We start from the raw sequence: 25,881 nt of genomic DNA, 5'->3' as shown, positions 1-25,881 counted from the left end.
TATGAGCTGTTTGACCCACTCATTTTGCTTTGCCATTGTAGCCTACACGCGGTATTAAACGCGTAACAGGATATACGTATATATCGTAATGTATTTTCGATAGATGAAGGAATTACGGAAGGTATACCGGGGGATTATCCATTTAATACACCGTGCCGTATACGATGATCGACTGCACAAAGCGTCATCGGACATTTTGTCGTTAGTAATGGCGACGTTGTCTGATAGAAGTAGAAGGGTTTCCCAGTATTATGCGACCGATGTTTCACGACGACTTATATTCCTCAAATTACCACGGCTCAAACGTCAATCCGGGTCAACCACTTCTTTGTTGCGGGCGATTCTAAAGCTTTCTTAGCATCTTGTAAAAGGAAGCCTCTGTTCTCTTCGAAACCAACATTTTATCAGATTTGTAATGGAATATTAAAAAAAAAAAGCTTTAGTATTTTTTTCCCCTTTTTTTAACTGTGATTTAATCGTCTGTATATTTGATGTTATTTTATTTATAAGAATTATAGATTATAAAATACGCAGTTTTCAAAATTGTTTTCGAGATTTAGTTGAATGTGCGGTTTTAGCAAATGTTTACGTATATACAAAACGTTTTTTAAATAAATTTTGGAGAAAAAAAAATAAATTTTTTTGCACGTTAATCTATTATTTATATAATGTGTACATCATGCAGCGAACATCCATTTAAATATCACGTTTTAAGCATGAAAAAATTTAAATTAAAAATTAAACAAATGCAGCTTGTAGTGGTACATCTCGTTTTTTCTCATAATAGAACCGTTTTATTTCCTACGCGCGTTACATTTCCATTTATACATTCAACCAAAATACATTTTTTGTATATAATATTTTGGCGAGATATTAATACTGAATGAGAGATAAAATGAATAACAGTGTTACATCGAAATATAGTTAATTTACTCGATTATGCAAGATATTCGAAGAGCCATTGCACGACCGGTTCAATGGTGATAAAGCCGTAATTCGACGACAATGCCGCGCATATAAGGCAGTAACATTTCCGTTCAGCGTCCGCTCACCAGCGAGTGTCTCTCTACGCTCGTCGCGCGACTGCATTGTACTGTGCATGTCTCTAACAATGGTCTCTAAACTAGGGAGTTACAAACGATGAACATCACTGAACGTGTCCTGACGACCAACACGTACATCATCTACGTGAGCGCTAGGAAGAACCCCGTATTCAAGGATGAATCATACGGGATAAATTATTTATAAGGTATGCAATCAAAACCGAATTTTAGAACGAAGACCGGTATCACTCGAGATAGAAAGAAGTATCTATGGGGAAAGCCCGATCTTTTCTCAGCAGAATATCCGCACGTCGTGTAGGATGAAGAAAGAGTATATTGAGAGAATGAAAAAGCAGACGATTCTTATCGATGACTGCACAGGATGTCATCCTCGACATCTAGACTTAATTTTCAAGCTGCTCTTATTGAATGTTAAGATTTTTCTTGCAATAATAGATGCAAAACCGAGGAAGAAGGATTCAAAAAAATTCAGATTAAAATTCAGAAAATCTATATATCCTTGGCAAGTAAAGTTAGACTTCTCTTTCATCGTTTTGTGCCTTCGTTTTATTGGAAGATTTCTAAGAATTAGATTGGGAGGCATGAAATATGAATGAGACACAGAGGAAATATAATAGGTTGACACGTATATCACTTTCAAATGCCAGGAATATCCGATTATATTCTATTCTCGTACATAATATGTTGCGAGTTTATGTATCCCCGAGATACCTTCTCATTAGAGCAAGAGATCATTTTACGGATCTCGATCTCGCGAATGTCCTTGCGAAGGATTGTAATCTAGAAATACGGGTAACATCTCATTATCATGCAAATAACACCCACTTTTACGTGGCATGACAAGCCATGTTTATAGGATAGTAATTATCTCGCTCGGGAGGCAGCATCGTGGAACGTTTGCAATGACGCGTACTAGTAAAGTCAATTGATACCATTGTAGATTACCACTCCTTCACGCGCCTTCGCGTTTATAATAATTACATTCGGTTGGAAAATGCTAATCGTGATATCAAAACAGAGAACTTAACATGCAAATTTTACATTGCGCCAGCGAGCGTTAACATTTAAATTAGTTCATTTATGTGCAATCTGAGAAAGACGATGTTTTTTAAAGATGCTTTTAATTAACATCTGCTGTAGTTTATCCACGTTGAAAATTAAAAAATTAAGCACGTTTATGATAAAATAATTGTCCGTGTATTAAAAAAATATCTTTATTGAAGTAGTTGTTTCGTCGAACAAAAATCCTAAAATAAATTTCAATTTTTGTCTGAATTAGTATTTATTTATTTATTTCTTTTTTTTTATTGAAAGAGCCGGTTGTCGATCATTTTTTGTGAGAAACTATTACCAACTGTTTTGGCGGGCTTATACTGCGTACAAAAAAAAAGATAACAAATTTAAACGGGCTCCTCTAAAGGCAACCGTGAAATCCAGTTCTACGCGATAAAACATCCTTAATTATATATTTTTTTATTTACACGTGCGTCTAAATACACGTAACGTAAATTGCGCGAGTATATTAAACGTTTTTAGTTAGCCTTTAGATACATGGGTGTAACATATGTGAAAGTTATTTATTTATTTATAATAACGACAATCAATTGCTGGGGTGCTACAGCGTCACGCCGTCGAATCCCTATCGCTGTATGATATGGGATCGCTATCGCCTATAAACCCACTACTAGCTGTACATACACCGCTCTTGAGATGCAGAGGCGGTCCTCACGTAGACTCGAAAGTCCTTTTAACCTCAAGTACGTTATCGATATCAATCGATCGCAACGGTCGAGTTTCGCATCACGTACCGATGCATACGGTAGGTGTACGTAGTATCTAAGAGCTCTGATACACGCGAGGCACATGTGTTTGGTGCCAGTGCCTCTCCTCTCTGTTCCATTCGAGTACAAGAAAATATTCTGCACATTGACTTATTCTTTTCATCACTCATTATTTCTCTCAAAATGTCAATCTCAATACTAATATATCCGTAAACTGCTTCAATTTCAACGGCAGCTTTCCTTCACTTTATAAATGAATATATTTGACAGCGGAAATTACATCATTCAGCAGCTCGACATTTATTATGTTTTGATATTTTAATGTTGTATTACGTGTCGCACTTACTGGTTAAATGTATAAATGTTGAGTGTACATCTGATATTTACTTAATGTCGAGAAATTCGAATGTCTTGGGTGCTGTAAGGTCCAAATTAATATCCTCAATTAACAGATTCAGAGTCGTTCCGAAAGACGTGGCCACAAGATTGAGAATCTCTGCGCCGCAAGGACCTGCATTCGACTTGCATGTATACGCAGCATACGTGCAAATGTAACCCAAGTCCCAGAAGGCGTCCCGGCGCGTCCCTTCGCTCCGAATTCTCATTCATTTCCGCAAATCGCCCGGAACGTATCCTCGGATACGTGACACGTGACGAAAGGAGCCGCTCGAGACGTATCCAACGTATTACGGTCCTTGATCACGAGATATCTCTCACACTCCGTTCTCTATATACTCGCTCGTAACCCCGATTGCGAGATGGATTACTGGCGCTTCGGATGCTAGGTGCAAATGATACGACTTTGTTGATTTATGATCCGATATGTGGCGGAGCAAATCGTGTTCAATTCGGGCCGACGTTCAATTGTGTAGCTTGCTTACGGTTGGAACGAGGTTGCGCGTGTATGCATGTGCAACCGGCATTTATTAAAATTTGCAATTATTTTATTTATCCGTCGTAGTGGCTGTACACACGCGCGAATATGGGGGTGCAAATAACAGAGTGATAAACAAAATAATACGAGCGGAATAAAGTTCATTTAAATCCGGAAATCAAATTTTACGAGGCATTACGAAGTTACGGTTTTTCCTCGTTAAATTTTATTATAAATTACAATAATTAATTTAACAGATGTTATGTATTCCTTAATAAATCGGCCAGGTATTAATAAATGTAATATACAAGTGCGATTCTTGGCGAAAATTGGAATTGAATCTTATTGTTTTTCGAGTTTATCGTATATGTATATATACAAATATTTTTTTACTTAATTCTGTTACGGTGTATAAAGTTTACATTATGTAAAATTTACTGTAATCAAATTTTACATAAAAATTTCATTATTTGCGTGAAACATATATATTGACTATAACGACGTCGGAATTTTATCTCGGCTTAATTTAATTTCGATAATGATTTCCATCGTAGGATTCGGTATTATATCAAATATTTTAATATAATCCTAAAAAGTTAAATGTAAGCATATCGTTTTTATCGCATCTTTTTCTAGCATATACACGGAGGGCAATGAACTCGCGTGTGCTGCGTAATATTTTTGCACGCCTTCGAGACTTCCAATAAAAGTCGCGGTATATTTATCATATTTCCTACGGAAATCTCGCTTGATAAATGTAGGCGTCGGGTCGATAGTTCCCGAAACATCGATTTCCGCGAGTGGAGTGGTTTCCCTACGTAAGACTTTAATACACTGGACTTCTTAAACTTGCGCACGCTATTTCGCTGCAAAATAAATTATGCGATCGCGGGATTGCCGGTGTTGAATTTCTTACGACACGAGGAACACGCTGGGAATAAAAAGGCTACGTGCATACACGTGCAATTAAGCGAAATTATATAGAGCAGAGGGTAGAAAAAAAATGATACGTTTATTCTCGGGGATTATCAGTAAGCTACGAACAAAGCAAGTCACTTGCTGAGTTCATTAACCCTCTAACGCGACACGTAATCTTCTTATTCTCGAAATCTACGAAAGATTTAAATAAACCACTGCAAAAATGAATTGTGTTTTTACACTATTTATTTAAAATGAACGTTTTATTGTATTTCCGTTCGACTTTTCATGTTAATCTAAACTTTCAGAATTATATATAAAGCTGTGTGAAATGTTAAAAGTACATTTGCTCCAGTCTTTCTTTGGCTTTTTTTAAAATTAAACTCTTTAGTTTTTTTTTTTTTCTGAAATAGTGCTGCTTCTCTGGGCGAATAATTTAATGTTTATACCGTTTCAAATGCGCGTTGGAAACTTACTTTTCGAAAATTATAAACTTAGTGATCATTTTTTACAACTTTCAACCATAACTAAATATTAAGTTAAATCGAAGTTTTCGAGAGTACACACTTCCTCCATTATCCTTAAGGGTCGCAGTAACCCGAGTTTATGGTAGTGAAGATCAATACCAGTGACTCAGAGGAATTCCCTAAAGCAAGCTTCCCTCGCAAATCGATCGAGTCATGTTCGTTTTTCTCCCCAACGCGAATATATTCGCAGTAAGCTGTACGAGGGGAGGGGGGGGGGAGGAGTTAAATGTAAGGATATTTCCGTATTCTTCCGTATTCTTGCAACTGCTGCTAAATCGGGTTTTGAGTATCGGTAAAGTTGATATTTCAGTCGGAAATTTTTCACGAGTAACGGCGACTCGTATCGCATAGAAAACATTTATAATATTTTGATATTTTCAATAATTGCAACTGATCATCTCTCTTCTTCGCTTTTTGTTAAATCCATTCCTTTCCGTTTTTTTTTCTCCTCTTCATTTGTCCGCTCGCATTGAAAGTTCTTGATAGGAACAAAGAAGGCGGCGCGCGGCACGAGCGCGGTCAAAGGGAACATCAAATCAGAACTGAAAATAGACGCGTTGAGTGATTTATTACGCACGTTTAAGATCGCGATATGTATCTCGGTCTGAACTTTAGAGTGTATATTAATGCGAGAGCAGTAAACGGGCCTCATTAAATACTTGAACCGCCACGCCGCTCCGGGAAGATCGCCCGAGGAATTAATATATGTTGTGCATTGTGTGAACTATGCACTATTTCCCCGTTTCTCTCTCTCCCTCTCTCTCTCTCTCCCCCCTCCCCAATATTACTATATATCCTCGGTGAAATGTTTACAATGCGTGACTTGTTATGCGTGCTTCTACGGGAAAAGAATTTTTTGTGTAATTTCTTCACATGATAGAAGAACCGGCGTTGTCCGCCATAATTATTGCTCTGTTATAATGTAATAAATATAACAGCATCCACAGTAGGTTGCTATAACAGTGTTGAATTACATTGTCTACCTAAAGGCCGCGGCTAATAATTAACAACGCAATATCAATGCGCTCATTAAAAAAAGAGTACAACGCATGTTGCATAATGAAATATCAATTTATCACGAGATTCAGCAGCGATAACTGCGACGAATATTGGGTTTTTTGAATAGTAGAGAAGTGAAATTATTGCCGTATACATGTTACGGTTTTATTAATCTTTAATTATTAAAAGTGTCCAGGTGTCCACAAATAAATACGAAAAAAAAGAAACAAAGCGAGAAAAGCAAAACATTTTTATCACACAAGTTTGTTACAATTTAGCTTCACGATTTACCAATACACAATCTCACAATTTTATGCAAGATTAAATTAATTCTCTAACGATTTGATCTTTCACTCCTGTAACATTTATATTGAAAGACATTTATTAGAATTTTTATTGCTCTATTTCGATCAAAATAGGTCTGATTCGGGCCGGCATCTTTTTGTTGAGGACCTCTTCATCTCACGAAGGAATCATCTTAGGGTAGGAAAAGAAAGACGTGAGTCATGTGTCGGTTTCCTCGGTAACTTCTTAGGGATCGATACTTACGACGATTCGTCCGAATTACCGGAGAGGCACCGACGGAACCGGCCCAATGTACAAACTCGAGCTTCCATAGAGAGGTGTAACGCGCGGCTCCGCGCACGCATCTCCGCACGCGCGTGCGTGCGAGCGTGCGAGCGTGTAGCCTAACGCGTACACACACCCGTGCATTTTATATTGGGCGTGTGTCATCGTCCCCTGCACTCGGCGGTGCGGAACGCTACTACGCGTTCTGAACACATGCGGGCATTACTTTCCCTTCGACGACGTACCCGCGCGTTCCTCCCTTCTGATCGTGAACTTCGCCCTCCGAGAGATACACGCGCCGCAGATATCCTTGCCGTCTCTGCAAGATGAGAACCACGGAAATTGATCGTCGACACGGGTCTCAATTATTTCCAAGGAATTCCTAAACAAGGACGTTGTGGCAATTTAGAAACAGTATCGATCATATGTTAATATTTGAGAACTCGAGAGAAAAAAACCTTGATTTTTTTTATGAGAAACACATTGAGGGAAAGAGAGAGAGAGATGGGTTATAAAATTTTTTGCTTAGATTTTTATGTCGTAGACGCAGAATAATTTTCGTGTTTATTTGGGACAGTTTGCTCAAGATTTGTATTTCTGGCATCAGATTATTTTTTATCTAAATTTTTTTTTAATCGATCTTTTAAATATATCATTTAGGGATGGTTATATAATATATGATTATCTTACGTAATTTGCTATTATAATTACATGTATTCTTGAGCAAATAATTTAAAATAAAGTGTATCTCTATGTGAATGATTGACGAAGTCAATTGGAAATAATTATTCCCAGAAATTTTAATCACAAATTTGCGCATGAAACTTGAAACTTTGTCCGTTGCACATGCTCTCGTCGAAATTCGCAAAGCATTTAACGATGCATTCCGCGTTTACGAAGGGGTGCAGGGGCGGTCAAGAGTGAAACGCCCAAAATAAACGGAGCACATTAAACGGAGCTAGGACAGCCAAGCCTTGTCACTTCATCAAATAAATTCCGTCTAAACGGCGAACAATCTCATAATTGAAATATCCGTTTTGTAAACCAATATATTTTCAACAACAATGTTGAAGAGAAACGGACTACTTTTGCCCCGTAAATTGTTCATCGTAATATTTATCTTTCTAAAACAGAAGGATTTCTTGCAGCTGTTTTTCGTGTTGTAATTGGAATTGCATTTAGTGCAATCTAGTCTTAATTAACCTGAATTCTGTTTTAACGAATACACGTAAATTATTTATTGTATTATTTATATCTTTCTAAAGAAGAAAGTTTTTGCAACCAATCATATTTTGCTGTTTTCTCTAAAATTATTGCTGTTTTTTTTTTATAAATACGACTGTTTTCGTATATGTAATAATTTAAGCTTTAACGCACGCACGCACGCACGCGCATATTCTAGAGTTATAGATTTTAATTTATATTACATTGCACTTTTGTTTATTTCCTTTTTTTCCTTGGTCTCTTATCGCAGCAAAAGAAATAATATTAATCGCTAATGCACAAAGTCGCATCAACACTTTCTTTTTTTATTGGAATCGCGTGGTCGCTAGTGAACGGATAATAAAATCGCCTCGTGCATCCCTCGGGAAAATGATTGTCCGACGATTCAAATGAGAGCTGAATAAAAATGTTCGCCATCGGCAATATCGCCTCTGTAAGGATCGGCGGGTCCCTGTTATCGAAAAACCATCGTTCGACGTCGAGTCGATGTCTGATGAGTTACCGAACAAGGGGAACTTTCCTCGCTTACGTTTTCATCGCGCGATCGTTAACGGAATTCCGTCGAAGATGCAGCGATTCGTCTTCCCGGATGCCACGGCGATTTACTAACCGCTCGGTAATCTCGTTTCCAATTAACGTGTAATTGAAAAGTTTCGCACGACCGTGCCTTCGGCGCCCGCGGAACTCTTGATAGGGATTTTCTCGGGAGCGACGTATATGCATTTGCCAACGCGAGATTGACTCCAAAATGGATTTTACGTTCGCAACTAATCGCCGAGCTGCTCCCTGCGAAATTTCTTGCTTATCCACGTTTTCTGCCATGTTTGTTTTCGCATTCCTCGCCTTGCGATCGGGTCACGGTTTTCTTATTAAAATTTTGCGGAAAATTTACCTTTGCCTGTATTTGTGCATCGAATATATACATAGATATTGAGAGTGATTACACGTTATTCCTCATATCATCTCGCGATATGCAACGAAAGCAATTTTATTTTAATTTAATTTTGTCTTAACATATAACATAAAATATATAGTAATTACACATTATATAAAAGTATAATAATTATATATATATTATCTGAAAAGTGCACTAATATATAATATTTTTACCATGTTAGCATGCGATTTGAACGATTTTCGATAGTGCAGTATTCTCAACTTTAATTACTTGTCGTCATCGAAGGCGTTGTCGCTTGCGCTCTCTCTCTCTCTCTCTCTCTCTCTCTCTCTCTCTCTCTCTCTCTCTCTCTCTCTCTCTCTCTCTGCTAAGCGTCATATAATTACATTCCTAATTACGATGTAATTAAAAACTCATCGGCTCAGGCGTGCCTCCAGCTGCATGTACATATATTCAAATACGCCCCCCTCAGCTTTGGAAGTGTGAAAAATGAAACATGAACCTCTCTATGATTTTACTTGCTTTTATCGCGCCCACTGACCTTCATACTCGGTTTATATGCACCTTTTAATTCTTGGTCAGGCTAATAGGTGTGGCAGAATTTACGTATGCCCTGCTAAATATAACTCTTATACATCCTTGACAAATCATTATTTGAATTGAATGTTACATACGAACTAAAATATATAATTATTATTAAGACTAACTAGCATGAACGTTGTTGAACTTTTTACGTTTTTTTAAATTACATAATATAATGTTTCTCTCATTATTCTAATTTATTTTAAAATGTATTTTTATAACATTTTTTGAATCTCTACAGAGTGCTCAATTGTTCAATCAATTGTCAAATTTATTTTTTATTTTTAATATTGGACGATATTAACCGACTTAACTTTGACGAGAAACCGGAAATGACACATTAACATTAAATATAGATATGATAGACGTTATCTGTCTTAAAGTAGATAGTCATCAGGAGATAAACTCTTTTCCTGCGACATAATGAAGAGAGAACTCGTTTCATTGCATACAGACTGAAAATCGAGAATCGCAATGACAGGCGATGTGTTCGCAATCAAATGATCAATTTGCGCATTATTAAGTGTGGTAATCGGTGAACCAGATATAAATGCATCGTTCTTGCGTAAACGCAGTTTTGTGGTCAGGATTACCGCATTTATATTATGTAAAAGCCGCTGGGTAATGGATAACAACGGCATTATCCGTATACAGGGCAGAACCAGTTAACAGAATAAACACGATTCGTCGGCCCCGGCCATCAATTTTGTCGTAATCAATTTTAGTTAGCTATGCATCGAATGAAATATCAATATTAGTCGAAATTGTGTCCTAATCTGCAATCAAATTCGCAGATAATGCATGTCGAAGTACATGTACCAAACCTCTATGCACTCATGTCATCAAATAAATAAATACTGTAGCTATCCATGAAATAATTAATCCTAGTAATTGTAACAATTATACATAGATCTGCGCGTATAAAAAATATTGATGAATAATTATTAATAAAATAAAAAGCTGCACAATAAATAGCAAGAGAGAAGAGACGGATTTTTGTTTCCAACTTTTTGCCTTCTAATATTTATCATTTGCCGAATGAGTTATAATGGTATCATGTGCTGCTAAATTTATTGCATGGACGAAGCGACGAGTAATTGAAATCGCGAGTGCAGTCGTGAGATATACTTTTTGCCGTGTGCATTATGGCGAGCTATGATGTTCGTATTGGACGTCTCGACGGAGACCGGGCGACGGCGGGGAATTCTTATTACTTCATTCGTCTCATTAGCGAGTCTGCATTCGTTGATGCGCACCAGTGGACAGGAACGGGAATTAATAGAAGAGAGAAGCCGGAGAGAAACGGTAGCAGGCGAAAGAGAAAAACACATGTTATTTCCAAAATAAGAAAGTATCAAGAGTTGCACGATTTCAGAAATATCGTCGCAGCGAAGGATTTTCAGAAATATTCTGCAGTGTTTCCAATTCGAAGCACATTTCTATTACGGATCATCCTTTCGTTGAGTCATATCGATTCTCGAATGCGCATAAAATAAATTTATAAACGAGCAATAAAATAAATTGTTGTATAACGACGTAAATATACCGTACTTATAATTCATAGTCAATAAATGTGTTTTTAGTTTTTCTTTAATGCAATGAATCCCGCTTTATTAAGAAATGTTGGCTTAAATAGTAAGAAATAAAATTAAAATATTTATGTTTTCCAGCAGCAGTTTAACTTATTTTTAAATGCACTGTTTCGAATGCAAATTATTTAAAGGAATATAGAATACAATAAAATCTTTAATTAAAAATTAAGAAATTTTGAACAATTTGAAGTTATGTTACGTCAAATCATACTAATCTCAAAAAATCCGGAAAGTTTTTCAAGATAATTAAACCATTAGATAGATGCTCCATCTTTTTCTTCAATCAACGATGTATTTTTTGCCGAGTGTTAATCATTGAATTACACTTGATTGTAAGGTACAATTATTTTGTATTCTCTAGGATTTCGGATGAATAAAAGCGGATAAAAGAGAGAAGAAAGGAAAAAAAAAGAAATACCTGAGGCCCTGTAAGTAATGCATCTTGCAAACAAAAAAATAAAATGTCAAAGCAAGACGCGTAATATTTATTTGAAACAGAATGAGATTTCTTGGTCAAAAGAGTCGCAGGTGGCGTATGAAGTCAAGGCGAAATAAATATTTGAGCGTTTGCTTCTTCGCTATTCTCTCGACGGTAATGGCATGAGAATAGTAGATGTGTGCTGGCTGAAAATTTTTCCCTTCGGACAATTTTGCAATTCAGTCAAGCCGCAATTCTCTTCTTCTTTTAATGCTAAACGGTTAAACTTTTACAAGAAAGATGTTGGTTGGAAAAAATGATATTTTAAAAAATGCAAAGAATAAAATGTATAAAACGATATACCTAAATAAATAACATATTGTGATTTAATGACAGATATAAATTTAGATATTATATTTATTAGTTCAAAATCATATAAAGTTAGAATAATTTAGCAAAACTATATTTTATGTCATATCGAAATATCTGACGTCAAATATTAAAACATTGTCTAAACATTTTCTCTTAAAATTTCCTTTAAGTTGGCTTGAAATCAGAAATAAAATAACGTTAAAATGGAGATCGAGGTCTCTAGGTCACTCTGTATATGAATGAAGACTTGTTGGAGATATAAAAGCAATCGGGTGGGGTACGACCTTAAAAAGACTTACTGCAATCCCCGAAGAAAAACTGGCAAAAATATAGAACAAGTTATTCGTTTGCGAAGAAAAATTCTTCAGCGGAAAGCTGAGAATGGATAAAGATAAAACGTTAATGCAGATAGAAGCAAAGACAGCTCAAAACATTGGTCATGAAACAATTCTATAGGATGAAATCTTATTTTATCGATGTAACCATTGTCCACGGGAAACAAAATAAATCCAATTATTAATAATAATTATCAAAGTATGGCCATTATTTGATCTTTTAGACGCTAATAGAATTGTTTGATAATATTCTGCAATTACGGTTCTGTGTATTGATTAAAGTCAAATATAACAGGTTTTTATTGAAAAATTATTACTCATCCAAAGCGCAACATCTTTGTGAGAAGACAAACTGGATACAATTGTTGATAATTCTAGAATAAAACTTTTTATAGAATAAAATTAAATAATATGAAATATACATATATTTTATTTTCTCTGTCAATGCTACTAATAATTTCCAATTATATTGCACAGTAACATAATTTTAAATTAATAATTATTAATAGTACATTGATAAATAATATATTATATCATGAATATTATTAATTCTATTCATATATTATGAATCTATAGATACTCATTATCATAATATAAATCATTAATTGATTTATAGATTATCTAATATCCTTTTATTGAGATTATTTATTGAGAGAGAGAGAAAAGAGAGGGGAGGGGGATGCTATAGAGAGCATAATATTACGTGACAGTTCTCGCGAATAAAGAAGACAAGTGATATCATGCGAAAGAAGACAGTAACTGGGGAGTAGCGGGTTTCGCTGACGGTAATCTAAGACACGAAAGGACCACTTAACACCTATTCGCGGCAATTAACCTCAACTGGGATGACGAACTTGAACTATTCTTCCTCCTTTCTCTCCAACTAATTTGATACATTCGAGACATTCCGATAAATTTATTTTTTGAATTCAAGACAAACTCGTACATTTGCCTACAATTCGTATTAGTTGAGAATGCGCCGAACGTACATGTGAACTTTTCATGAGGAAAATGTAGAAAATATTTCATATCAGAAAAATCAGAGATTCACCGTTGGGTTAATACCGAACATACATAACCTGACATTTCAACATTCACAGAGGTTTTCGTCGCGTTTGGAATAGCAGCGTCTGGGATGCTTTCAGAGATGTAACGTCGTCTTTGTTGCATATCGTTTCGGCATTGCGCCGTCTATTTCTCAGTGAGCAATCTCTATTCTTCCGAATGTGCAGCGTGTTGGCGAGCGAATTTCCCTGAATTTCTAGAACGGACAGTCAGTTTACATGAAAGGCGACTCTCTCAAAGCGACACGCATTGAGACGGGGAAAGACCGGGAGAGACCGGGAGAGACGGGGAGAGACGAGGAGAGACCGGGAGAGACCGGGAGAGACCGGGAGAGACGGGGAGAGACGGGGAGAGACCGGGAGAGACGGGAAGAGATCGGGAGAGACAGCATCTCACGTCTAGCCCTCAAAATTCAAATTTTTTGGGCAAAATAATTGTTCAAAAATGTTTTAATTATTTATATCACCGGAACTTTTTAGAAAATTATTGTACGCGTCCGGAACCATATGAGAACTGCGTTAAAATAAATAGAACTGTCGATATTCGACCAGCATCTTACGTCTAGTCCTCAAAATTTAAGTTTTTCGGGCAAAATAATTGTTTAAAAATGTTTTAATTATTTATATTACCGGAACTTTTTAGAAAATTATTGTACGCGTCCGGAACTATATGAGAACTGCGTTAAAATAAATAGAATTGTCGATATTCGACCAGCATCTCATGTCTAGACCTATAAATACAAGTTTTCCATCAAGATAGTTGTTGAAAAATACTTTCTAAATTTTTTAAATTAATTAATTTTGTCTGTCTGAGATGCCAGTTACACCAAATCTACATGCGCAGACGTATACGCATATATACGTATGTTTTGTAACAAAAAATTTTTTTCAATTAATTTAATCATCAGAACTATTGACAGGACGTCTTTAAACGATTAACTTTATAGATTTAGTCTTCTCTGTGGTTGTATATTCGAAATACGGTGAGATGCTATTATGTGATTTTGGAAGTTAGCATTTCATTTTTTTAAATAAAAATTTTTATAAAAATTTATATAAAAATTTAATTAAAATAGGTAATTCAACGGAACTATTGTTGAAACCTATCAAGAACTGTAGAACTATGCTGGATGCAAGTAATTCTGCAGTATTTTTATGAGATGCTAAACTTTGAGATGCTAACTTTACACACGTCTCAATGAGAACTGACCCGTGGCGTCGATTTGCCGCGATAATGTTTTAAATATTGGTACACTGATAGAAAAATATATGACATTTACGACTATAATTGCATAGTAAAATAACTATAGTTAGAAATATAATTTTTATAGTAATTATTACCATAATATTGGTAATAATAACTATATATTTATGGTAAATGCTTATAATGATCATTTTATGCTACAACTAGTGTATAAAATTTTTATAAAAGTGTATAAAAATTTTAATTTTGATTTATGCAACCATATCATAAGTTACATAAACTAATATTATGGTTATGAGAACTATAATATAATTTAAACCAACTATAAATTTATGGTCCACTGGCACCTCAACTATATTTTATAGTTATTCAACAATATAAATTAAAGTTATTATTACCAATATTATAGTAATAATTACTATAAAAATAACATTTCTAACTTATAATTATTTTACTATGCAATTATAGTCGTAAATATTATATATTTTTCTATCAGTGTATCACGTTAATGGATCTTTGTAATAGTTATGTTCTTTCTGTCTACAGATTTACCTCTATATATATATATATATATATATATATATATATATATATATATACACAGTAACTTTTATATAAAATATATGTGAACGTGTTATTTAGTTTTTCAAGATTCTATCACGTTGCTTTTTTGAAAAATTTTTAGAATTTTTAATTTAATTTAGAACCATGTATCAAAGTTTTGAGTCGTACATTTTATGAGAATCTTATTTGCACGAACGGATTTTGAAATAATGATATGAAATGATTTGCACATTCCGCAAATGAAGCAGTTTCTTAACTGGTATTCTAACAATTATTTAACATGCAATTTATTTTATGTTATTGCATTATGTACGTGTAATACATTACCAAATCTACCGCAATAGAAGTCTGTTAATCTTACAGCATTAAATTCTTTTGATATTCAGAATATCGCAATTTCTTCTTCGCGGAATCAATTAACACGTACAAATACACACACGTACTATACAAATCCTCGCAACATTGCGAAAGGGTTAATGCACTGTCTTCACTGTCTGCAAAAAAGTTATTCAATATGTTTACTTTGCGATATGCACATCGCGCGTTGTGCTGACAGAAGAAATCTATTTGCGAATACACAACGACACGTAAAGCCGATAAAACGAATGATATGGCGTATAAGGTGTACAAGTGATCGCTTAATCATGTGCGTCGCTGTGCAAGCAGTTCTGAGTGTCGGCGGAGGGGTATCTTTGCGTGAGCGCAATTACCGTACGACGGTGTTTCAATCGTGCGAGCGACTTTCATGGCTCCGCACGACAAAACGTTTGCTGTTTTCAAGAGGACTCTCGTAATCGTAAAGTATGTCCGTTCTCGATCCTCCTGCGAACCCCCTTTATGCGTTGCGGATTCATTCGAGGGTGAAATTACATACCCTCCAAAAAGAGATGAGCTATTATTGGAGGAGCTAGCTTCAGGTGAATGCGGCAACTGACCGTAATTGCGGCCGTAGAGACGGCGGTCAATGACCCGTTATACTTTCGGAATTAATTGATTTTATGGCACTTTATTCTTTTTATCATTTTTCTTAAGGAATCTTTAAAAGTACGACCAATTTATTATTTTAATATGCAACGTTGAGAGTTTCCTTTTGAGAGAGAGAGGAGAAGAATATACGATGAGTACTTCAAATATCGATCTTTTTAGAGATGCATGCGTCCCGTCGATAATAATATATCATAAATGCAGGCCAAATATTGACAGTGTTTTAACTCGCTATTATTATCTTGCATATATTATATATGCGCAGATTGTTGTAAAAAATAGATACCGTGCCATGCTGCTAGAAATCAACACCTTAGCGCGACCGAGGTAAACCGATTTTTCACTCGTGCACCTCCCGCTCCAGCGCACATTAATCCGTTAAAAGCGACGAAATCGTCTCAGAAAACGCAAACAAATACGAGCATACGATCTGGATATTCGATCCGCGAAGCCAAATCGTCACTAAGCCTTGCAAATGCCATTAAGCTGCTTTACATTGACGCCGAATGCGAATGAGGTTAGTCTAGCGAAAAAAAAAAAAACAAATGACAAATTTGACGCGACTAGAGTCAAGCATCATCGTCGATATAAAAATTGCTTTCACGGTAGGAAACGGTAGCGACGCCGCTTGTATCGATGAATATACAGATAGCGTGAAATTTGTGTTCCATTTTCGGCGAAAATAGATTTCGAGAGTGGCGAAACGTGCAGAGTATTCCGTGAAATTGAATGTCCGTGGCTCTATTGAAAATCCATCATCCTCTCTGTTCCGTATCTCTGCGAACGATTGCGTGAAAGATCCGCGAAAGAATCCGTGTAATCGATAATCGCTATTTTTGTAGCAACTATTCTAATCAATGATGAGCTCTCTGTCAGTCGTTGCGCAGCTTGCTTTTACATATGCGAGAATAAAAACCAGCTTCCGTTATGAATCATGTGGAGAGAGTTGTCTCCTGACAAGTGGGGCTATAATTACTGTTGTTTAATTGGCTAACGAGAGCAGGCGAGGATCGGCAAAGTAGTGCAGAAACGAGCCGCTGATTGGTCCATTCACTAAACTCGGCTACGTTTATTCATGTCGTGATTAATCTGAAAATGCTCTGCACGTTGACTGTCGGTATCACATAATAATCTCTCTTAAAAGCTTTGCTGTAATAAATTATATCACATTCGCGTCAATTTTCGATATGTTATATAATAATGAATCAAGACACACACACTCATACATACAAATTAACTTTTCAAATTAATTAATTGGAATCTTTATTATCTCTAGCGGTTAATTACATATTTCTTTATTTTAATTATATATCATAGTTATCATCATCTCTTCACACATTTTTGTAGGTTCGTTGTATGAGACTCAAATTTTTACTGTTAATGTTACTATGAAATGGATTGGTATTTTAATGGCAGAAGAACTTTCTTTATTTTTGTGTGAATTTCCCTGGAATATTTTCCTGTTGTTCAGCATACATTTTTCTCTTAAATTACAAGTACATATTCACAACGCGCAAACGTGCATCCGTATTCTATACACATATAAAAGATATTCGAGCCCAAGAAGGCCGAGTACTAAATAAGGCTCACTTTTAAAACTTACAAACGCACTTAATGCCTGGAGTATATGCTTGAGATGTGTCATAGGAAATACGTAAAGAGGAGCTGGGGAATTTTTATGGAACAGAAGTAGCAAGCTGTCTGTTTAGTACAACAAAAACTTATAATGAAGCGTATAAGCTATTTTTATAAAATTTGCTGTAAAATTTATTAAGTGTACATTATTTTATAGTTTATTACATATTATTCAACTTTTTAAGGGAATCCTAAAGCCGTCTGTTTTATCCACATTTTTAAAATAAATTACTTGTTAAATTGGCTTTATAGAATTGCAAAAGTCTTTTATAGAATTAAATACAGAATTCGAAAAACATTTATCGCAAAAAAATAAGACGTGTGCGCTCATCAGAATTACATTTAATAAGAATAGTCGAAATTTGAGAACTTATTAACAAAGAATATTCGGTGTTATGCTGAAGCTACTTCACGAATTTTCTGAGAGAGGAATAAAACGTCTCTATTTTCGGCGGATGGAAGAAAGTCACACGTTCCTGTGATGGCTTGCTCATCGAAAAAGAATATACACTGTTACATTGATGTAGCGTACATAATGTAGAGCGAAAGAAATGAGACAGCGCTGAGAATTACGTGACGTGCATACCGCGCGAGATACAAGAACGCGCGATTATGGCCGTCGCTCTTCGCCGAGAGAAGAGAGAGAGAGCCGTGTTTGCGCGCAGCTACAGTTGGCGGAGGACACGTGTGAGATTGGGATGCGGACCATGGGAACGCGAAACGTAGATCCGCCTTCGCATGTGCACCGATCTCGCGCGTGTGTTTGCCTACCGCCTGCCGAATTAGCTGTGTCCTAATTGTCCGTCGCTAATTCACCTCTCTGGCTATGCGTAGCCGTCGTATGCTCTGTGTACCAACCGTGCCCATCTTTGCGCGACCACGCCGCAGACGGCTCTCGAACTTCCCCGCTCGTGCGAGTTGCACCAATTGGTGAACCGCAAAATAGCGCTTCCGCCGTGATTTCATTCAATTTCTTCAATTGATGCCGCGGAATGTGAAACGTCTAGCCCCGTAAGTAAAGATAACGAGTTCTTATACGTTGATCTACTGCTAATGCAGCATCGGGCTGTTTTTTTATAAATTATAAGTCTGAGTAATAGACGAAACGATTTGATGAGAAAGACATTTTAGAATGAAATTATTTAACTTATATAATGTTTAAAAAGTGAATTGGTTTACAAATTCATGGTTTTGATTATACAAAATGTAAAATGTATTTTTGTAAGAGAAAAAGTTAACGTAAAAATAAGATTAATAATAGAGAATTGAGAATAAAACTAACAAAATTCAGTTACGTGTTACGAATAAAGTACGGAAAATACGTACACGTAAGAATGTCGTTGAAACTTCGACAGTTTGCATTTTCGGTACACTATTCTTGAATTTCTACGATAGGTTTTATTCCCAAAGGTTTTTGTGTTCAACACTCGAAGTGAAAAGTGGGCTACAAGTTGTTTCCTCGACAAATGAAACTTATACCTGTTTCTATCGAAAAAAAAAAGGAAGATGCAAACAGCTTTTGTATTTATATTTTTTTAATATTTGAGATGTAATAAAATGTAATAAAAATTGTTTTTTATGGAGACGAGGGAAAGAGGTTCAGTTTGCTCTTCGCTTTTTGTTGAATTTGCGACACCTTTTCAGGTCAATGACGCGCGTACGATACAGTTACTTGATTAACGACGCGGACGGATTTGTATTCGGCCATTCGCCTGTGTAAGCTTACTACGACGGACCAGATGGCGAAGTCTAGTTGGCTATGCTATCTGCCCTATATGGGGTGACCTACGCCGTAAATCAGGATTATCTTAGGACCTCGACCGAGATATGGAAAATGGTTGAAACAAATGTCATGTCCCTTTCTGAAATATAATTTCCATTTACCCAAATATCTCGGAATTCGCACGATCTTTCGATCGTTGTAACGTTCTCAGGATCGGATAATGATTCAACATTTTTTGTAATTTTTTATCATTAGCTTATGGGTCAGTTTGCTTTACTATTATAAGTAAAACATACATATAACTAAAAATCTGAAAAAAAAAAAAAGATTTATTTATTAGAAGTAAGGGTGAAAAAGTAAAGTATAGGGGTGAGAAAAAAATAAAAATCATAAATTTATTACAAATTTCTTTCTCTTTTATTGCTCTCTGAAATCGTCAATTAATGTAATAAATAAATTATAAACCAATTAAGAGAAATTATAAACCATTGTTTGGATCGATTATGCTATGAAATCGTGTCGCACGGCAATTGCAATAATTCCAGGTAGTACATTCCCCGATCGACCGATAGCAAACAATAGTAACGTGTATAGAAATTGCAATCATCGTAAATTTTTGCGTCGTATCGTAAATATCTGCGATCTGTCGATAGTGTCTTGAGGAGTTCTATCTTGCGAGTAGCAATAGGAATGATTCACGTCGAGTCGTCATTCCCGCGATACGCTCGCGCTACTCGATGCTGCATAACCGGATCCGATTTCCCCGTATATGCACAGCCACTTGTCCGACTGGAAATTAATGACAAATCGACCGGCTGGCGTAACGAGTTACCCGATAGGTTTAAATCCGTCGCGCGGTAATTGTGATAACTGGAGATACATAGTCCAATTACGATCGACGCGAGAGAGTTATTTGTCCCGACTTGCACTGCTCCGTTTTGCATGCCGGTAGCAATTGTCGTGAGCACTGTGGAATCGAAGGTATAGAGGCACAAAACTCGTTCTACCCCGAGAGTGTATCTGTCACCGATGCATATGGCATATACGTGCGCGTTTCATAATCCTACAAGCGAAATTTGAAAGCGTATAAAATTTCCGCACCGGATAATAACGGTGATGAGACAGTCAAGAACGTAATGATATTTATAATAGCGCCGACAACATTGTATTACCTTCTTGCGAATCTCACGCAGGCAACCCTAATGCAACTTGGAAACCGCAACCGGATCTTTGTAAATTGAAATTTTACACGCAATTTTTCTCCCGTATTGTCATCAAAAACTTGCCCAAGCGCTTTAGTCGCATCTTGCTGTGTCTTTTATGCGAAGCGTAATCGATATGAAAATGTTTTTTTTCGAAGATAAGAATAAAGGAAAAATTATAATGCGAAAAAAGTTATAATTTGATAATCTTGAACAGACATAACTTGTTGCTTGCTGAAGAAATTTTATCGAGGAAAAATCTATTCATTTTTATTTAAAAATAATGTTTTTGAGCGAGGGAAAAAATCGGATAGAAAAGAACAATATCTTCAAAGAACTAGAGTTTTTTAAAACATACTATTATTATCAAAACAAGCAAATTATGCCCTTTAGATAACTGTTATAATATTAAAATCGAAATATAATATTTTTTGCTGAACAATTCAAGATTATCAAACTTTGTAAAATTATATATTTTACATTCTTGCTTATAAATGAGACGGTTAGTCAACAGAAGAGAATATTTGTCGAAAATTGTCAGAAAATAAGCAGAAGAGCGATAAAAATAGTACTTCGCGTTTGTCCGATTGAAACTGCGTTCGAAGCGGACGCGACGCGGACAAATGAGACGCGCGTTTCATTCGCAGTTTAATGCGAATCTCATTAGCACGCGTTTGCGCCTCGTATGCCGCGCCGGCTCGTATAAAACCGCGCGTGCAACCAGCCATCGTCGCGGTATTATACGGCATTATTAAAATATTAAATATTCGTTATTCGCGCACGGGAAGCGTGACAGCGGTCGGAGTTTATTTGAATTTAATCACAGGGCAAAGTGCCCGTATTAACCGGGATACATTGCTCCCCGCGAGCGGAGAAGGGTGAGATGGTGAAGAAGGGAGAGGGAATTTAATATCCGCTATGGGCGTGTACGGCGGACGAATATGCGGATAGCCCGGTGACCGAATTGTCCGAACAAATTTGCGCGCGCGTCATCGCGGAAACACACACGGAAAATTGCGCAATGTCGATTCTGCAACGGCAGCTCGGTTTTATGCTCGGATCACTTTGTTCGACGTGTAAAAATGCTCCCCCCTCCCCTCGCGTCCGCGTGGACCTGTCCCTTCTCTTCCTCCGTGCGATTTTACGACAGACAGGTATCGTACACTTGCGGCGAGCGCACCAAGTTTGACATGGCTATCAAACGCACGTCACAGCCGGTCGGACGGAACGACTCGTTGTTGCTGTATCGGTATACCCGCGTATACAAGCTGTTATTACAGTTCATCCGATCGCGTGCACTCAAATATTTTCACGATAAATATTTGCGAGGTTTTCACGATACGATTTCGACGAGATGCCTCTCTACGCTACATGTATAGTAGTTATTTATTTCGCTATTGGGATTTGTCGGGTTTATCCGTGCTGCTGAGATGGAATTTTCGAAATACACGGGCATATGTAGCGTGTACATCTGTTGCATTTCTAAAATCTTTTAAATATTTTGTATATATTCTTATGCCAATCGTCCAAGATTCGTTTTTCGCAGCTTCACGTTAAGGCTCTCCGCTCGACAATATTTATTTTTATAATAAGCACTTATTGAATTAAGCTACTCTCGGAAAAAAAACAGTACATCTGATCGAAACATTTATTAACCACGTATTTAATGTATATTTTAGTACTTAAAGTCAAAAATGAAAGAATAAAAACATCCGTATCCGGTGAGGCCCCGGATAAGGGTTGAAGGCACTCCACTTCTCGAAACGTGGAGACGAGAGGGGGAAAAAATTTGGATGAGATCGTTCTCTCTCGCGGCCACTGACGGCCTTTCCTTCGCGCTCCTCTCGTATATTTGCGAGGTCCGTTTTTGCGCCGCCACTTCTTTTTATCGCCGTCGCCATTGACGTCAATCTCGCTCCCATATAAAAACCGTCGCACATGTGCGCGAGGCTCTACGTGCGAGATGACCTCGCGAACAAACGCGGACGGACTAGCATCGTCCCGTACTGTTGCGCTTTAAAGAGCCAATCAAAATTCCACGTTGACCCATTTTGTGATTGACCAACGGTGCTACGTGTCCTTCGATGCGAGTCGACAACGCGGCCTGATAATCGCTTCCGAACGTGATCGCGATCCGACGCGTGCGTCGCTGCCCATCGCAGGAAGCTATTATCGCTTTCATGCTGCATCGACGTGTCATCCAAATTGCATGCGAAGTAATGCAATAAAGGAGAGAGAGAGAGAGAGAGAGAGAAATAGATAGCTAGATAGAGAGGGCCGATACTCGTGCGCGCGTTCAGCCGGAAGCGATCTGAAAAAAAAAAAAAAAAATTCCCATTTATTCTATCGTCTATTTCAACTTCAAAAACACGCTTCGAGAGCCGGGAGATACATATCTTCCTGCTGCAGTATACGCGTGGGAAACGGGGCGATTTCTTTTGCTCGATTTGGGAAGTGACTTTTATAAACGGTACGTATGTATGTGGAATCGTCTGAAAGGCACGAAACATTACCTATAAAACAGACATTCAGTCGAAGGAAGCAACCCCCCCCCTTTTTTTTTTCTTTTTGAGAACTAAAAGATTACTCGCAAAGTTTTTGATTTTTGTCTCTTTGTGCAATAAGCATCCGCGAGAATAACGACGATCAATCATCTTTTTTGAAAAGTGAACGTTATAATTTTCTTACAGGAACAAGCACTAAATCAGCAATTTACCGGCACTATGTCCGAACGTTAAAATAAATGACTCTACAAATCATGCGGTCCGAACATTTTATTTCGGGGCGTGTTGACAGTTCATTCATAGATGCCCCGGTATCGTGTATAGCCGATAGAAAAACGGAGCATTTTTTTAACTGCATGTTGTTCTCGATCAAATTTTGTAGTCAGCGCGCCGAGGATTTATTATCGCGGGAATAATTGCTGATGTTGAATACGCGTTTATGTGCGTCCGGTTTGCCGATATCGACTGGGTGCGACTGAGCGCAATTAAATTTCAGTTTTCCGCGGAGATGCGGAGGAAACGTTAAGCAATAATTTCAGTCCGCTTACCACCTACACAGGAAGAATTAGCGAGCTTAATGTGCAGTTGACAGAATGACGAATCGCGCCAGCCGATCCCTCTTCTCGCCTGCGCACGCAATACAGTTACCATGCTTCAATGTCGAAACGTAACGTGTAAAAAAACGAGTTAACAAGCGCAAAGTTAAATTATTAATTAATAAACTGTTTTATTAATATTAAGTAGCTCTTAATTAATATTAAACAATTATTAATTTAATTTAATTTAAATATGTATAATGGCAATAATAATGGTAAAATAATCATGCAGAAATATACAAAAAGTAATTACTGTCGAAGTAAACTGACACATCAAATTAATAAATATGAAATTAATAAATCTCTAGATATATCTAAAAGTCATATAAGTACGTTGTAATTACATTGTGAGAAATTTACAGTTAAAATATTTGCGATTTCGTTGTATGCAAAATAATATGTTACATATTTATGGGTTTGTATTGTGTTACAAAATTTAATTTGATTTTGTTCTTAACTCTTAAAATAAGGCATTTGTACAAACATTCAGAGCTTTTACAACCCTTTTCGGAATTACTTTTGCGCGCTAGTTCCTTCGTACGTTGAATTCTCGTATTCGAAGCCCGGTTTCCCTTGCGCGGATGAATGCAAATGGTCGGAACGGCATCGTTTCAGTAGCATCGACTCCGTTCACTCGAGTCAACAAAAACAAATCTCTACGCTACCAGACGGGTCGATAGTTCTGGTACTTCAGAGCGCCGAAGAGACCGGTGGCTGCAGTCGGCCAAATTCGCGAAAACAGAGATCGGAGCTGGTGAATTCACTCGTTGTAACTCGTGTCGATGTCAAGGACTTTCGTTTCGGATGTAATTACATTGGGCGCCGCAGTGTCAGCCAGAGGTTTTGACACGTTCGTGTAACGAGCAGGCAGAACACCCGCGGTGCAACCGCGAATGCCGCGACGGAAAGAGTTAGCCTCCGCTACGCGTCGTCGATCGCAGTGTTTCGATTGAGCTCGAAATACCGCTCTATTTACGGAAAGAGCCTCCCCCGATTTTGGGCAGGGTTTTGCGTGCGAATATATCGATGTCGCCGCCCGATTGGCCTCGCCAACGAAAATATTTCTCTTTTCAAATTCATCGACGCCCGAAGGGAAACGTTTAATACGTTTCGTTATTTGTTTTAATTAAATGCTAGCAACAAAACCTCCGCTGTTACGAATTTGTTGTGTTTATACAGTCAATTGCATATAGTGATGATATATAGAATTAAACAAAAAAACTTTTTGAACTTTTACATTTGAGCATTTCGTGTCACGCACGCTGTGATGAATTTCAAGCGATTTTTTTTTTCTCCTAGCAGAAAATTGAATATTTTTGCTCGCGGTGCGAAATTTTGTGACAGTGAAAAATTCGTTTATCGATAATGAGGGATGCCAGCTTAATGGACGTTAAAACGCTTCGTTAGTAGCTGGATAATTACTTATTGGCGGCCGTTGAATCATTTTTGATGCCAACGCGGTCCTTCGGTGAAACGTTAAATATTACAACATACTTTTTTGCATGCGCATCTCGTAAGCTCTTTTTAGCGCGTTGCTTAATTTCCATGTAATCGAATGCATAAAGGTGGAAAACGGCAATGTTCGGTGTACGAAAAAAAAAAAAGAGAGTGTAGAGGCAAGCAGTTCCAATCGATATACCCAACGTTCACCAAGTATATTCATTAATGCGGAAGCCTCGTAAAAAAGCTTTGTAAAACTCCGTATTACGATGTAGACTCCGATGCACCCTTTTTTCAACGTTGCCCTGTCGCTTGTTAACACTTGAGTAGTTCTGCAAGAGTCACTTGACTTATAAAGTTAGGTACTGGATTTAGTATGATGAAGTAAAAGTACAAAGTGCCTTTAGCACTGCAGGTAGAAGGGGGGGGGGAATATAAAATTGCTTTATCCGGAAAGAAAGGAATTTTTAAAAGTTTTATCGTGTCCCTTCGCGAATCTTAAATTTACGATATATATCCTTTTCGATTGTAGCATCGAGGATGAAAATCTTTAATGCGCATTACGTGCCTTACGAACGCGATGAATTTTTAACATCAGTTTAATTAATCGATTAATTGTTACAGGTCCGTCCTCAGACTTCAGCAGGCATACTCTGGTGAGGCCACGAGTGTATCACGGCAGAACGAAAAGGCAGATCTCGTCAACCAAAGAGAACGTGAGTTCAGCCGTATTTTTTTTAATGAAAAAATCCTTATAATTCCACGCGAAATGATATGCACGAGCTATATCCCGAAGCTCGTAAAATGCTTA

General features: G+C 37.0%; 1 protein-coding gene across 1 annotated transcript in view; it reads left to right on the top strand.

The window, feature by feature from the left end:
- The window catches only part of LOC105837421, a 90,503-nt gene that overhangs the window by 33,159 nt on the left and 31,463 nt on the right, over positions 1–25,881 (top strand). The window contains exon 2 of the mRNA XM_012682194.2: positions 25,695–25,786. Coding sequence (XP_012537648.1) covers positions 25,695–25,786 — 92 coding nt within the window. The remainder of the gene's footprint in view (positions 1–25,694; positions 25,787–25,881) is intronic.

Source organism: Monomorium pharaonis, chromosome 1, assembly GCF_013373865.1.
Source record: "Monomorium pharaonis isolate MP-MQ-018 chromosome 1, ASM1337386v2, whole genome shotgun sequence".
In the NCBI taxonomy this organism is placed as follows: domain Eukaryota; kingdom Metazoa; phylum Arthropoda; class Insecta; order Hymenoptera; family Formicidae; genus Monomorium; species Monomorium pharaonis.
Note: the sequence above shows the minus strand (reverse complement) of the source record. Positions and strands in the feature narration are given on the sequence as shown.